This window comes from Gopherus flavomarginatus, chromosome 15, assembly GCF_025201925.1.
Source record: "Gopherus flavomarginatus isolate rGopFla2 chromosome 15, rGopFla2.mat.asm, whole genome shotgun sequence".
NCBI classification, from domain to species: Eukaryota; Metazoa; Chordata; order Testudines; family Testudinidae; genus Gopherus; species Gopherus flavomarginatus.
The window spans coordinates 26,175,601-26,192,541 of NC_066631.1; the positions used below are offsets into that span (position 1 = coordinate 26,175,601).

At 43.0% G+C, this 16,941-nt stretch overlaps 1 protein-coding gene across 1 annotated transcript; it reads left to right on the plus strand.

Annotated features, from left to right (window-relative positions):
* Positions 1 to 3,338: 3,338 nt before the first annotated feature.
* Positions 3,339 to 14,156, plus strand: ARPC3 (actin related protein 2/3 complex subunit 3). The gene is made up of 7 exons (XM_050923401.1): positions 3,339 to 3,455; positions 4,906 to 5,005; positions 7,181 to 7,257; positions 7,562 to 7,630; positions 10,059 to 10,185; positions 12,564 to 12,658; positions 13,882 to 14,156. The coding sequence occupies exons 1-7, from the start codon at positions 3,450 to 3,452 to the stop codon at positions 13,942 to 13,944; spliced, it is 537 nt and encodes a 178-aa protein (XP_050779358.1). The 5' UTR covers positions 3,339 to 3,449; the 3' UTR covers positions 13,945 to 14,156.
* Positions 14,157 to 16,941: the final 2,785 nt, after the last annotated feature.

Here is a 16,941-nt window from a genome sequence, read left to right on the forward strand (position 1 = left end):
CTCTGTTTGTCAGAGGGCGCTGATGGATGACAGGAGAGAGATCACTTGATTATTACCTGTTAAGTTCACTCCCTCTGGGGTACCTGGCATTGGCCACAGTCAGTAGACAAGATACAGGGCTAGACGGATCTTTGGTCTAACCCAGTACAGCCATTTGTATGTTCTTATGTACAAATACAAAATCCTGTATGCATATAAACCCTTGAGTAACTTCATGATATGGAAGCAGTCTCACTGATGTCTCATGAGTAAAGTTACTCATGTATCTTTGGAGGATTTGGCTGTAAGTGTTAATTGTATGCAAGTCATACATGCCAAGTATACTCTTGGATTTAACCGATAGGCTTATCAAATATCTGTTAGCTTTTTATATGTGAGCATTATTAAATTATATTCTTTGTAATGATCCATTTATTAACATTGCAAATGATAAATTTTGAATCACAAATACTTAAAACTATATGAACATCTTAATGGAAATAATGCTTTAATTTAGGATTGCATTTGGATCATATCTTGTGACTGTCTCAATATCTACTTCTGGAGTTCTAAATGGTTCAAAGGATGAGCTTTCTGTCACTTTACTAAAGAGAGAATTAGATCATCTAATACAATACCATATTTATATTCATCTGTGTTTCTGCTTAGGTTTTTCTGCTGATCACATATAAACACCTGACAAAGTCCCCATAAAGTCCCTTTCCTTTAATCTTAAGAAACTAGATTGCTTGCAGAGACTTTTGATGAGGCATGAAGTAGATTTATTTTTGAATAAATGCCAGACTCATCTGTATCATATTAAAAGCTGGACCAACAAAAATATTTTGGCTGAAGACTATATTTTTAATTTTCAAAGGATTGCAATAGAATTTAAAATCCTTATTCTTGAACCGAGTGATCATGTCATAGATTCATAGACTTTAAAGTCAGAAGGGACCATTATGATCATCTAGTCTGACCTCCTGCACAATGCAGGCCACAGAATCTCATCCACCCACTCCTGTATCTGAGCCACTGTGTGCTCAGTTTGATACAAGTGTTAAATCACTATATTTTCCATGGTGAGAAATACAGCACTTTACTATAATAATAAAATATATATATATATATATGGAGATGGACCTATCTCATGGAACTGGAAGGGACCCTGAAAGGTCACTGAGTCCAGCCCCCTGCCTTCACTAGCAGGACCACATACTGATTTTTCTCCAGATCCTTAAGCGGCCCCCTCAAAGATTGCGCTCACAAGGCTGGGTTTAGCAGGCCAATGCTCCAACCACTGAGCTATCCCTCCCTATAGAAACATGTTGATGCACAGAATTTCTAACCCACTGAGATATATGTCTCCCTGGAAGCTTGACTCAATGAAGTACAAATACTTTCTAATAGAGCTTTGCATTCGTTAAATGCTTAACCTTGGAGAGAGAGCTCAGTGGTTTGAGAATTAGCCTCCTAAATTCAGCCTGGTGAATTCAATCCTTGAGGGTCCCATTTAGGGGTCTGGGGATTGGTCCTCCTTTGAGCAGAAAATTGGACTAGATGACCTACTGAGGTCCCTTCTAACTCTGATATTCTATGATCTAGGCACTGATAATGGTCCCTATCACCATAATATTAGAGCATCACTCATTTATTTAAATAGAGAGAAAACAATGGCTCCCTTCCCAATCTGTAGAAGTATCTTGATTAGTTTATATGTGTTTGTGTGTGAGAATACCTCATTATGGAAAAGCTTAATAAAATAAATGGGTTCCACACTTAACGGCTGAGCAGCTGTGAGGCTTGTGAATATTTGAACTAGGTAAGCCTGCGTGTATAATGCTGGCTGAGCATAGTTTCTCGTTTTTTATTTTTTTTTACATCAGCAGGTATAATTTACTCTCAGTCTGTGGGGTTGTTCTCAGTTTGGTAAAACAAGCCACACATTTATCTGGTTGTTGATCTGTCCTCTGCTTTCAAACAAGGAATCTGTCTATGCTGCTGATAGCAAGAGCAGGCTTGCAGGGAGAGTCCAAAGGGGGACAAATCTGATAATGGTGGGGTGAATCTGAGGAGCAAATCCTGTGTGTCTGGGGGAGAGTGCAGCCCCCTCAAGTCTTCTGTGGGAGCAGCATCATTGTAAGGAGAGGGGAGAATTAACTTAAAAAAGAAAAAAAATCTAGGTGGTGGCTAGTTAAGGATTGCACAGAGTGGTCCAAACAGGAACAAATAAAAGCAGAGAAACAAAACATTGCTAGAAAATTTAAATGGTTTCTACAAAACCTGGTCTCGAACAATACCCTGAAGATGTGCCATTTCTGCATTGGTTTTAAGTGAATAATGTCTTAAAAGAACATATTTGTTCTCATACTAAGTAAAAGAGAAAGTGCCCTTGACGCATCTTTCCCTGCTGGGTTTCTATTAGAAAAAAAGTAAACATTCAGGCAGGGATCTAGGCCTTGATCCGGCACTGGGATTCTCACAAGTGGGCCTTTGTGTCCAGAGTGGTGCCAGCTCTCATGATTTTAACATGAGTCTCACGATACTTGGTGTTTTTCTTAAAATCTCAGCTCCTGGAGTCAAGTGATTATAAAAATCCCAACTTCAATTTTTTTTAAAGTACGTTTCTAGCCATCATGATTGTGGAGAAAAGCCGAACCTTCTGAGCTCAAAACCCAGAAGGAAAACAAAAGCACTAAATGTTATTTAAAAAAAAAGATTTTTGAGTAAATCTCATGATTTTGGGGGGGACTTTTTGTTTCTATGTGCAGCTGATGCAGGACTGGTGCCACAGACCTTGTCTATACTTTGAATTCAGCAATCAGCAGCCAGCTACCAACCTAACTGCACAGCACAAACCTTAGTGGAGACAAGGAGAGCTGTGCTTTGCAGTGGTGAAGCTGCCTGCTTTGAATCTCTCTCTCTGCAATGTTGTGGGTTCAATTCACACCCAGGTGTGCAGGCCCCTGGCAATAACAAATCCATCTGGAGTGGTGCAAGCAGAGATCAGGGCTCTGAAGCCTGTTAATTTCAGTGATGTTACATCAGGGAAGAATTTGGTCCATTGCATTTAGAAAGTGAAAATCTTGCCAGAGCCCCTTCCAAAAGCTGAGCCATTGTGAACTCAAGATGATTTTTACAGACTAATTTTGACTTGCCAGGCCAGCACATGGAAATGTGTGTGACACAACATTCTGATGGTGACTGCAGGGCAAAACTGGTCACAGTTAAAAGCATCCTCTCATAGGTGTGTGTAGGCACACACACTGTCTCTACCCTCAAAGGCTCAGCTGTGGGTGTCTTCTTAGTGCTCTGACTCCCCCTGCTGGCCAGCTCCTCCGCACAATCACTTCCTGCTTGCAGCAGCCTTGGGTGGGACAGGAAGGGCTGGCTCTTTTGCAAGCCCTGCATTGCTGGCTCAAGCAGCTTCCTGCTCTGTCTCCTGTGAAACTGAACTGTCGCCACCAAAAATGCCGGTAAGGGAAAGAACCGCGTGCAGTTCTACAATGCACCCGCTTCTGGTGTTTGCTTGTGTTGCATCCTGTTGCCCTGTGAGAACAGGCAGTGGCTCTGGGTTGCTGCTAGCCAGGGAAGGGCAGGAAAGTGCTATGGGGATGCTAGGCCCAGGGGTGATAAATTGGGCCTCTTTGCGTCTTCTCCCTTCGCAATCTGCAGCCCAGCAGTGGAGTTTAAAGGAATCGGGTAGGTTATTAAATGTAACAACATATGTGGGTTTCTTTTCCTGTGTAGAAATAGGAAAAAGCTGAGTGAAACTGCAGCTGCTGCTGTGGGAAGTGTCACTTCTACTGAAAGAAAGGGGAACTTCCTTTTATGGCAATAGTTAGCGACAGTGGAAACCCCACAGCACTAATAATCGTCAATGTCTCCTGCAAAGGATTTTGCTTCTTATAGGCTTGTGGATGCCAAATCACTTGGCTGTGATTTTACAATTAGATTGGGTGGGCAGACCCTTGTTGATTTAAGTGGGTCTTCTGTGCTCAGAGAGCCAGTAGCATGATTGGGGCCTTTACATTGCAACTTCATCCCAGTTTAGCTTGTGTAATTTTCTTTACACAGCGTTCCTAAGGCTGAAAGGCACTGTTGTCCTGCATCACTTAGCATCATAATGAAATAGAGTAGAAATATATGATCATTGCCCTCACTCAAGGCTCTGCCCCACAGTCCACTACAAAACTTAGGGACCAGGTGAGCCTTTCCAGTCACTAAAACTCTTTAAAAAATTAACAATATTTCCTTGTTTGATAAACTAGGGGAATTATAAATGAAAATTATTTTTATATTAAAATATTAAAAAAACACAACAAAGAAACACAAAAACTCCACCAACACTGGGGCTTTAGAGTATCTTAAACATGTATTCTAAGTGCATGTATATTTTGGAATAAGCCTCCTTTATACAGCATTGGCTCGTATTGCAATTGTCAAGAAAAAGCTTATGCGCCAAAGTAGAATATGACTTTTAAGGTGTGTGCACTGGCATTTTTTCGGAAAGTGTCCACTGTTAAAGCTTAACTGGGAGTGAAAATGGAGAAGGATATGAGCATTTTTACCACCAAGTCACTGAGACCTGCTCTGAGTTAGACCACATGGTGATGAAACACACCCATGGACCCGGTCTACTACATTACAGCATTCACCATTATTGTCACTGGTGAGACTATGCCTATGGCAGTTCCATAGTAAGAGTTTTTTCCCCCACAATGTTACTTAGGCCTAATTAGCTAGGTGAGAAAATAGCACTGGACTTGCACAAGGTATGGTTGCTGGATCATTATTAACTGGATAAACTGTGCATCCATCGTTTGGAGGAGATGTGTGGGAAGCTTGTGTAACTTTATTCTTCCAGGGCAGAAAAATGCTTGTTTTCTTTTTATCGCTCACAGTCAGCCTTCCTCTTTGTTACAGGCTTATCACTCCACTTTAATGGACTCTGATACCAAGTTAATTGGGAACATGGCTTTGTTACCCATTAGAAGTCAATTCAAAGGACCAGCTCCAAGGGAAAGTAGGTTCCCAACACCCTTTAAAAACACTATTTCTATATTCGCGTTTATTTATTTTGCAGTCCATTCAAAGCCAATCTTAAATGCTGCACTAGGCATCTCTTTGATGGATGTTTCACATCGGTGATCTGGAGATGGTTAGAGGACTGTTGTATAAACATTATATAACTGAGGCTTTTGAATCATTTTTGTGTGTCCAGTTCTCAGAGTGAGGAACAAAGGGACAGATTAGAAACAGGGGTACTACCTGGTGATGGAGGAAAATGGCTCTCAGGTGGCTGTTGATGCTGTTGCATTGAGCTTTGCTTTTTCCTTGTGCTGTGCCATTTATCTGAGACATTTACCCTTCCCCATCCAAGCCCCTGAGTGCCTCTTTAGGAAGAGGAATCCTCTGATCTAATTTTTATGACATGTCCCCCTCAATTGCTGTTTAAAACATCGTTAAGCTGATTCCAAACTCTACTCAATACTGTCTTGTGAAATTCTCCCCTTTCTGTAACTCTTGTACAAAATTATTTGTAGCTTTATTGCTTCTGAATTGTGATTTTTTTTTTTTTTCTTTTCATTCCAACTTGGTTTTCCCTCCTCCTGCCTCTGGGATTTGCTTTATTCAGCTCCAAATAGTATTCTATCTCTAGCCCTTGCTTCTGGTAGGCATTTTATCATCCTGGGTCTTCACATGTCACTTGCACTCAAAGACACCAGACCTGTAATTGTATCTACATACATGCATGTGGAGTCCCATTTATTTTAATTGGCCTCCCAATAGGTGCAGAGGTCTGCCTGCACAGACCCAATGGTGGGATTGGGATCTTAGCATGTAAGCTCTTTGAATCAGGGACCATATTTTCATGTGCGTTTACACAGCATCTAGTGGAATGGAGCCATTATTGTTAATCATGTTTATTACAGTAGTGTTTAGGGACCAGCCAAGATCAAGGTGCCATAGTGCTAGACACAAACACCAAATCCACAGTCCCAAGAGCTTGCAGTCTAAACAGACAGGACAGATGAAGGGCAGGGGAAAGGGGTGTAACACGTAAGCAGAGTGAACAGTGTGATGTGATCAAACATGTGCCCTGATCTTGACTGGGGCTTCCGGGTGTGCTACCATAATAAATAATAATGTGGTATCTTCCTGGTGTATCTTCAATGGTGAACACATTTGATTTGTTTTCTCTTTAATGCCTCCAGAGTGCATAAGCTTATAAGCACTAAGGAGACCCTGTTGTAGTTTTAAATACATTCTATAATTCTCTTGTTTTTGGTGTGTGTGCTTTTTGTTTTTATTTTTAAATTAAGCCTAAATTCACTATTTTTCAGGGTAGTTCCTGCTGCATCATGCAGCCATCAAGATTCAGAACTGTGGGTTGTGGGTTTCATTAGGCTTTTAAATGGTGGTGAGGCATTATCTAGAGCCTGTTATAATAACTGGCTACTGCTTCAATATTTTCCATCCTGTGAAGTCTTTCACAATGTCTCATGACCACCTGGCAGCATTACAATATTTGAATTTGAAATGGGAAAACATTTTGATTCAGACGATTCTACAGCTCTATTACGGAAACCCAGAGCCTGCTGAATGTAATGTTATGAGATCATTTGCTCTGTGCGTTTTTAAAGAGGAAAGTGAAGTTTTCTTTTTTAAATGTTCTGCTGTATTTCAGAGGAGTTTATTTTTCCAGAACTGGACTCAAAAGACATTTTAATGACAACAAAATCCTCATTATTTCCCACTAAAGATGGGAGACGTACTGAGAATTACTGATTTATTGCCCATAATGGAGTGAGCAATTAGGATTTTAAAAATATCAAAGCTGCTTGACTGTAAAATTTATTTTGACAAGTGTATACCTTAAATTCATTGATACTTCATCTTACAGTAAGTGTCCTGTAGTACGCGCTGCTGTGTGCAAGTAATGAGGCCATGGTCATGTGGGATATTACCATAGCACTTACTTTCCTATTAAATCTTTGCTGGGAAATGGCATGAAACCACTGCGGCTTTGTTTTTTGTAAGAATAATTGTTTTTGTAAATGAATTAAATGAAAGATAGTGGTATTATTTGATGGATGTAGGTCTCAGCAAATACTGTTCATCTGTTTCCAACTTTAATAGTTAGTGATGTTATCTTTAAGTGCTGCCTAATTTTCACATTTCCTACCTTTCTTGCCAGCAAAGGACACAGATATTATAGATGAAGCCATCTACTACTTCAAAGCAAATGTCTTCTTCAAGAATTATGAAATTAAGGTAAGAAATTATTTAAGATATTCAAACTCTGTGCACGGAACAGTTATTGGAGTGTGGTACCCTGTTGGAATGTTAGAACTATTTCACTGCAATAAACGTAAAGTTTCTGAGAATTTGTATATTTTGTATGTAGTATATAACGAAGGAAACCGTTTTTTTCTAGTTAAAACTATTTTTAAGTAAGGTAAATGTGTCTCCTGTGCTGTCAATGTGTCTCTTTTGTGAGAGGCCATAGGCTGAACATGTGATCGTTTTTACAGCTGCTGACAAATGGCTGTGGCTTCTGCTTCCTTTTATTTTGCAGAATGAGGCTGACAGAACCTTGATCTACATAACTCTCTACATTTCCGAATGCTTAAAAAAGCTGCAAAAGGTAATAAAATGGAGCTGAATTTAAGCTAAAGGAAGAAAATACAATAAATGGCAACAAAAATGTGCCAGTTCTGCTGATTTGCCAAGGCAGTGTGGAAACCCAGATAGGGAAAAATGTTGTTGTTTAGAATGTAATGCTTCAAAGCACTGTACAACATGGGCCCTCACACCCAAATTTCTGATGGGGATAAGTTTTAACCTCTCTGTAAAAAGGGGTAAGTGATGTGCCCAAGGCCATAGTGAGTGAGTGGCAGGAATTCCTAATACCCAGTGCTGTGCTCCTCTTATTGCTCCCTGGCTGTCTGTCCCCCAGTAATGTTGATAATTCTTGGTTCTGTAATATTCTCACATGGACGGTATGTTTCTAGCAGGTCCTGCCAGCACTGCCATGGTTTTAGCTCCTGTCAGCATTTCCATTGTAAATCTTTATTTTATTTTTTTTTTAATTATTTCGTCGTCCCTTTTTTCCGGCAGGTTGTAGCCAGGATGAAAGGCAGCATCAAGTACTATATAATCTTCATCTTTCTAGCCTCTCTGCTTCTTGCCTCTTTCTGTCCCTCCTCATCTATCCAAATATAATTGTTAGTCATCAGCCTCTACCAGATTTTCCATCATCTGCTCCCCACCCACTCCTCAAATCTGAAAGCACCCAGTTCAAGTTCACCGTAATCTTTCCCTTGCCTAAACCTCTCGGCTCTTTAACTTTCTCTTTCTACTGCGTGTCCCATTTGGCCTTTGATTATATCTGTGCACAATACCATTGAAGCTGGTGGGGATTGTGCATTCACGTCTGAAGAAGAATTTGGCCACTTTGTTACATTTTAAGGCTTGTCTATGCACAAAAGTTGTACTGTTTTAACTATACCAGTACAGCTAAAGGGGTTCAACCCCCCAAGTGTGGACCCAGGTATACTGGTATAAAGGTGCTTACTCCAGTATAGCTGGTCCTGTAAAGGAAGGGAAATAAGCTATACGGTATAAGGCACCTTTATCCCAGTGTAACTGGCCACACTAGGGGTTTATTCCTGAGGGCATTCTTAAAAATTCTGCACACAGTATTTTAAAATTTTGCAAATTTTATTTGTCAAATAAATGTGAAGGCTCCAGCATGGCACTGGGGAGCACAGGCCACCGGCTGCACAGAGGTGGGAGATCTCTCTGCAGCTCCCCCCAGCCCCGGGACATGGCTCAGTAGTGAGGCTGCACCCAACCCTGACACAATGCAAGGACCAAGCCTGCCCCCAAAATGCCCCAGGGCCCTGCCCTTCCAGGCCAGGTGTACCAGGTGTGGGCAGGCAGGCTCAGCCCAGCAGGATCTAAATGTGGAGGGGCCTAGTGTGGGGGCATCTATATGTGGGTTGAGAGGGTTTTGTGTGGGGCAGTCGGGGGGCAGGATGTGATCAGGATGCATAGGGGCTTGTTGGGAAGGTTCTGGGTGTAACAGTAATGGGACTCTGCAGGGAGGTCCAGGTGAAGATGGTTGGGGCTCAGTGGGGCAGGGTATGGGTGTGTGTGGGGATAGAGCTTGGCAGGGGGGTCTGGTGTGGGGGGTTCAAAGGGGGATCCAAATGGGGATGTGGGGCTCAGTGGGGGGGGAATCCAGGTGCAGCTGGTTGGGGCTCGGTGGAGTGGGGACCTGGGTGCGGATGGCTTGTCAGGGTGGTCCAGGTGCAGGGGTAGTGGGGCTTGGCGGGGTGGGGAGGTTTTGGGTGTCTGAGGCTCAGCGAAGGGTCTGGGTATGAGAGGGTTAGGCAGATGGGGAAGCAGCTCCTCAAACAGTGATGCCTCCTCCTGTAGCTGAGGAGCAATGGGTGGGGAGTTTTCAGAGCTTCCTGCAGCCTAGGGAGAAATCTGGGGGTGGGTTTGACTCAGTCTTCGATGCCGTGCAGGGGAAGAGGAAGTCTTATCCTCCCCAGCCCAGTTGGGACTAGCAACTGTGCCTGGCACAGGGTAGGAGCCACCAGCTGAGTCTTCACTGTGGGGCAGGGGGCGGGAGTGGGGATTTACCTCTCTGCCGCCTGCCCTGGTCACACAAAACATACTGCTGGGGAGTGTTGCATGACTGCCTTTGTGGCTTCCCTTTGCTTCCCAGTCAGAAAATAATTTTTCTGCAGGGAAGCAAAGAAATCTGCGTGGGACAAGAATTCTGTGCATGCGCAGTTCTGCAGAATTCCACCAGGAGCAGGGGTGGTACAGGTATTAGACCAATCATCAATCCCAACTGCCAGAGCCACAGATATTCCAGAAAGCCTCTTAGGTAGAAGCAAGTGTACAGGGGCTCTGTACTCTATAAAAACCTAAGGACTCTTCAGTACTTTCTCCTCAGGGAAGCCCTGATATGTATCAATATAACATTTCAGCTGCACCAGCTTGTGTGTGTGTGTTTTGTTTTTGTTTTGTGAATGATCTCTCTTGTTTGGTTCTTCCAGTGTAATTCGAAAGGCCAAGGAGAGAAGGAAATGTACACGTTAGGAATCACTAACTTCCCAATCCCCGGAGAGCCTGGCTTTCCACTCAATGCCCTCTATGCCAAACCTGGCAACAAACAGGAGGATGGTAAGAATAAAAGTAGTCATGTGTCTCTTAAAGACATGCTTTGGCCTGCAGTTCACAGCCTGGATTAATTCTGTGGCTAAAGCCAGAAAAATAACTATGTAAAACAGTACCTTCTTAATTGATGGTTCTGCCTCCTGTGTGTACCTGGATTCAAATCTGCTGACTTTAGGAACAAAAATAGGTTGTGCCTACTTTTCACTTTTACTAGCTAAGAGGGAGGGAGCTGGACCTATTTTAGCTCTGTCAACTGAATAGCTAGCTTAATTCCATTTACAGGGCCAAATTCTGCTCTTATGCTTGTATGCAATGTTGTTGTAGCCATGTTGGTCCCAAGATATTAGAGCAACAAGATGGGTGAGGTAATATCTTTTAGCCTTTTTGTGAGAGAGACAAGCTTTCAAACTTAGAGAACTCTTCTTCAGGTCTGGGTAATCTTGAAAGCTTGTCTCTCTCGCCAACAGAAGTTGGTCCAATAAAAGATATTACTTCACCCACCTTGTCACTCTTATGCTTGGACAATCCCACAGAAGACCATAGACATGCAGAGGTGTATTTGCAGGCTGGACATAACCTGTAAAATCTTTACTACTAATGCATGAACCAAAAAGATCCCTGGTTGAGTTACTTTTTTCACTTGTAAATTGAGCGAAATTACTCTTGCAGTCACTGAATAACTATAAATGTGGAAATCCACAGTGCTCCTTTCTATGCCTTTTGATTCTAACACAGCTAAGCAAAGCAGAAGCGCAATAACTGGTAGTGTTCAGATTATAGCTAAGGAAACGCTTACAGAGATCTCATACCTGACCTTCAATTAAAATTGTAATGGAAACTTACTAACAACAGAAAAGCCAGGTGCAATCATACTGTTGTGTTGACTTTTGAAGACAGATGTTTTCCTAGAATACCGATATGAGTTCCGGCTGCCACCGCGCCTTGTAGGTCCCTAAACTCAGCACCTAAGGCTACATCTGCTCTAGCAACTTACGTCAGTATAACTACATTGCTCGGGTGTGAAAAATCCACACTCCTGAGCAACAGTTATATCAACCTAACCCCAGGTGTAGAAAGCACTATGTTCACCGCCTCCAATCGACATAGCTACCACCTCCTACGCAGCTGGGAGAAGCAATTCTGTCGGTGTAGTAGCATCTTCACTGAAGCAGTACAGCTGTGTCACTGCAGCGTTTTAAGTGTAGACCTGCCCTAAGTGGGTTTTGTTTCTTTTTCTCCAGCCATACGCACTACTGCCTCATGATAGGCATCCAGACGCCACAGCCCCAGAGCGATTCACCAGCTGGGAAAGATAGGCGTTTGGCTGCCTGTGTCTGATATGGGGGTCTCATCTGGTAGGCAGCCTGTGAGCATCACTATCAGATCAGGCCCCCCACGCGAGTTCACACAAAATAGCTGAGGTTGGGGGAGGGAGAAGGAAGACCTCCCTTATAACCTTTGGCCTAGTGCAGGGGTAGGCAACCTATGGCATACGTGCCGAAGGCGGCACGCAAGCTGATTTTCAGTAGCACTCACACTTCCTGGGTCCTGGCCACTGGTCTGTGGGGCTCTGCATTTTAATTTAGTTTTAAATGAAGCTTCTTAAACATTTTAAAAACCTTATTTACTTTACATACAATAACAGTTTAGTTATATATTATAGACTTATAGAAAGAGACCTTGCAAAGATGTTAAAATGTATTACTGGCTTGCAAAACCTTAAATTAGAGTGAATAAATGAAGACTCGGCACACCACTTCCGAAAGGTTGCCGACCCCTGGCCTAGTGGGTAGGGTACTCACCCAGGATGTAGTTGAAGTCTCTCCTCTTTCGGAGGGAGAGAAGGAATTTGCACAGGGACCTGCCACCTTTCAGATGAGCGTTCTAACCACTAGGCTAAAAGTTATAGGGGAAATTTCTGCCACCCGCCTGGTTGTCTTGTTTTGGGTACTCCCTGCAGCATAGGTGACCAAGCGCCTATCTTCCACTGGGATCGCTAGCAGACCTAGGTACTACCCTGCATCCCAGACTTAGGCACCTGAGAGAGAGGCAGGATTTAGCACACACCTTTCAGGTCGGTATCTTCAACTGGCTAGCTTAGATGGCTCCCTGCCTAGCATGGTGGCTGTTGTAGATCACATTTAAGACGCCTTTCTCTGACCATTCATTGTATAGGAGCCTAGGTGCCTAATGCAGGCTTTATGGATTGTAGTGTTGCAGCCTAGGCACCTGAAAGTGAGCGCTGCGATGCCTAAGTGTTGCAACACCTAAGTACCCGTGTGGATCTCACCCTAAGAGATTTGCCTAAGTTCACACAGTGAGGCACTTGGCTGGACAGAATCTGACCTGGTTCTAACCCTGTATTGGTATATGCTCTGTTTTAGAGGTGATGAGGGCCTACTTGCAACAGCTGAGACAAGAAACAGGTCTTAGGCTTTGTGAAAAGGTGTTCGATCCCCAAAGTGACAAGCCTAGCAAGGTAAGATGCCGTTTTCAATGACTGCGTGATTATTTATCCCAATTACAGGCTCTTTCTTTTCTGATTGGTGGACGCTTGAGGCATGCTCCTTCTTCAAAATGTTAACCCCAGAAATAATGTAAAAAAATCACGTCAAACTTGGCTCGGTTTGTTATTTAAAAGGTGTGTAGGGTGTAGATAGAGGAGTTGAAAGAATAGTTTTCAAATGCTTGTCTGTGGCATGGAATGCAGTAGAGCAACAAGGGGGATAAAGGAAAAACAGCAGGGAGAGATGGGGGAGAACCTGTCAAACAAGAATCCTGAGACTTAAGAGGCTAGTGGAATAGTGAAAAATGATTAAGACAAACATTTGTAATGTGATATGGCAGCAAACGCCAATTCAGGCTGCATAAGTAGAGGCATCCTGTTAAAGAGCAGGGCTGTAACAGTCCCCACTTGTTGGTCCAATCCTGTGAAGTGGTGAGCACCACCTGGGATCTGAGAACCCTCAATTCCTTGCATTGAATTCAGCAGATGTTCAGGATACTCAGCATCATTCAAGTTAGGTCTGATGTGATCACTCCTATGTGGGAAAGCCCTTCGCTACAGATATGAGTAGCAAAAAATAGCTAATTGATCCATCAGTTCCTGACTGGCTAGTCAGACATTTGCACATAAGCAAGAGTAACTTTACAATTATCAACCCAATTATTTTTCAGAATTACTGCCTACAAGTCACTGAGGACTCAGCCACATGCCATATCCACAGTCTTGACTGCATCTGCTTTTGAGTCAAGTGCAAGAGAATACATTTTTTAAGTAAATCTTGTATGAGTTATTTTTTTTTCACTTAATTCAGAAGTGACTGAAACGACTTTTAAATTTTTTGTAAAAAAAGTTGGACTGAGATTAAGAATGAGACTCTTAATCTGCTTTTTTTTTTATAAGCAATGGAAAGTAAAAGCTTAGATCGAAATGATCACCTCAGCCTTAACTATGAGTCTGGTACTGCAACCCTATACGACAATGTGTTGACTTAATCCACACTTTGGGTCTAATCCTGCCTTCCTTGCACACCTAGAACTCCAGTCGAAGCCAGTGGAGAAAACTGGATGTGCAACTAATGCAGGATCAGGTCCATTACATCTGAGTTGGTTTTAAATCCTGTTTTGTTTTGCCTCAAACTTCTTACCTGGAAATTGCTACAGTATATCTTCTGATCCCACTGTATTTCTTTCCCTTAGTGGTGGACCTGCTTTGTGAAGAGGCAGTTCATGAATAAGAGTCTGTCAGGACCTGGGCAATGAAGAGGCAATGAGATACAGTCACAATGTTAAGCATTTTGCAGCAAGATATATAAAATATTTTGCCTTTGTTTCATATACATTTTATACCAAGGAAGAATAAGTGCTTATGAGGAAAAGCTGTCAGTCTGCGGGGGAAGATGGAACAGAAAGCCATTTGAGTACTGTACGCAAATGATGTTAAGCTGGTGCTTAATAAAAAATGATTTCTAACATGCTGTTTCAGATCAATGCTGCTTTATTATTTATTGGTGGGTACGTATAAGATAGGACTTGACTTAAGCCTAAAGAGAGATGTGTAAAGGAGCATCTAAACACTCTACTGGATAGAGTACTGACATCTATGTCCCTGGACAAAAGGCCACTCATGCTGTATTGTAAAGCACAGTGAATTTTACTCCTGTATCAATAAACTTAGCTTATATTTCAAGTGGTAACTGCTTTCTCTCTTATGAATATAGATAGCTTTAACAAAAATCAATGCTTTATTTGTATTGCAGTAGTGCCTAGAGACCCCAGTGGAGACGGGGGCTCCGTTATGCTAGGCACTGTACAGACTCATAGTTGGAAATGTTCTCTGGCCTGAAGAGCTTACAATGTAAATAGAGGAGACACCTATGGTATAAGAGGGGAAAGAAGCACAGGCAGGTGAAGTGACTTGCCCAAGGTCACATAGGAAGTCCGTAGTGGAGCAGGAAGTAGAATCCCAAGATGAAATCCTGACTCCAGCGAATGAGGCCAGAAAGTCACCCTGCATTCTAGTCCAGCAACTCAGGCACGGTCCATGCTATCTCTCACTCTAGAATGCCAGCCTTGCATTGAGAAGTCTCTCTTTTTGACTGGAAACAAAATGAAAGCTATATGGGGCCTGATCCTGAAGTTTTGTTCAGGCTATACTCCCTTCAGTGAGATTTTTGCCTCAGTAAATACTGTAATACGTTGTTAGAATGATTACTGTGTCTATAATATCACCTTGTGGAACAAGGTGTAATTCTAATATGAACTGCAAGCTGTCACAGTGACTAGAAAGTTGCATTACAGTAACTGGAGATATAGGAGTTAAATTCTATTAGATGTTAAAGGGACATTTTACATGGCAGCCACGTGTTGTCTCTCTCACTTCCCCTCCCCTCTTCAATATATACATGCCTCTTCCTCCATCTGTGCTGGAATGTCCCACATCAGGCAGGGCTGCAGGAAATCCCCTCTGCCCTCAAAGGATCTCCTCTTTGCCACCAGGGTGCTGCTGTGGCAAAAGAATTGCAGGTCTCCAAGCTTAGCATGGGGTATGTGGGTGGTGGGGAGGAGTTGGCTGGCTGACTGTATTTGGTATCCTGCTGGAAAGAACAGGGAGGGGCAGAGAATGGGGGACAGGTTATGGGATAGTGAAGGCAGGGTGAGGGTACAGCACAAGGAACTGAATGGTTGGGGCATTAGCATAGGTTGGAATTCAGAAGGGGACAGGGAGAGCTAATGAGAACAGTAGAGGACTCTGCTTCACAATCTCCTGACACTCCTACCCCCTCAGACCACCCTAGGTTCACTTCAGTCTCCTTGGCTCTCCTTTGCCCTCCCACTGCTTCCGAGGGCTAGAGTGGGGGAGCATACGTTCCTGGTTTGACTGTGTATGTGTGGAAGATGGGGGGAAATACAGACTTGTTCACACTAGGTGCAAGGGTTCTCAAACTGCAGGTCAAGACCTCAAAGTGGGTTATGACCCCATTTTAATGGGGTTGCCAAGGCTGGTGTTGGGGCCTGAGCCCCACCACCCAGATTACATGCCTTTCCTCCTTTCCCCTCCCCCTCTGGGGCAGAAACCCTTGGGCTTCAGCTTTGTCTCCCCCCTCTAATCCCCCAAGGGTGGCGGGACTCAGGCGGACTCAGTCTTCAGTCCCCCCTGCTGGGGTCATGTAGTAATTTTTGTTGTCAGAAGCGGGTCATGATGCAGTGAAGTTTGAGAACTGCTGGACTAGTGTGAAATCATGGGTGCAGTCTGGGGGGAGAGGAGAGCGTTACCCCCCAAACTGCAGCCTTGGGCAGGCGTGGAAGCTGCCCCCCCATGAATGACCACATTGGCCTGACTGGAGCTGCCCCACTCCCAAATACGTAAGTCAAACTTTGCCTATGTATGAAATGTCAAACCTGAAGCTGTGCAAAGCTTAGCTGCTCTGCCTCTAAGGTAGGTCAGGCCCAACAATTTAGTTCCAAGGGGAGAAGAAGAGATGTTCTCCTGAATATTTATTTAAAAATAACCAAAAAACAAACAACAAAGTTTTTAAACCTGTAACTTGAGGAGCAAGGCCTTAACAGGGACTCAGGAGCCTCAGCATTAATCCTAAATCTCGTCCTGATTGATGAGACTGTTCATCTAAGGACTGCAGGATTAAGACCATACTGTATAAAGGAAAAAAATACAACGAAAATTGAAAATACTATTGTTAGAGTATTATGAAAAGCATGCTTCATTTAAAAATAAATAAACCCTTTATATTTTGTGTGGTACAATCTGAGATGCCTGCACCTAATTTGTTCTCCTACTGAATAATTTTCTTAGGTGGTAACATTGAATTTATTTCCCCCATATTTTGAGTAAAATTAACATGTTACCTTAACAACTTCTTCATCTCAGATCCAAGTGTGGCATATTAATCCCACACTCCTTACAGCTCTGGCTCATGTCCCCATTGACTTCAGGGGGAGTTGTAGCTACAGAAGGAACATAAGAAGGTTGATAATATTGTAGTCTTTTTCTTTGTGTACAAAAAGCAGGAGAGAGCACAGTAATGCACAACTGAGCAGAAGGTGAGAAAAACCAGCAAAAACCCGTGAATCAGGCCAGGGATAGTGTTTGGTGACAAAATTAAAGCTGACCCGTGTGTGTGAACCATGGCACCATATTGACCGTGATGTGACTTTTTGGTTCATTTGCTACAACACCCACTGCCTTTCTATAGCATAAGAGCGAGGCCCCTGCCCAGGGCACCAGAACATGTTGTCCCA

Coding starts and splice junctions, on each gene's coding strand:
- ARPC3 (XM_050923401.1), top strand. Junction 5,006..7,180: donor AGGACCAGCTCCAAGGGAAA/GTAGGTTCCCAA, acceptor CTTTCTTGCCAG/CAAAGGACACAGATATTATA. Junction 12,659..13,881: donor AAAGTGACAAGCCTAGCAAG/GTAAGATGCCGT, acceptor TCTTTCCCTTAG/TGGTGGACCTGCTTTGTGAA.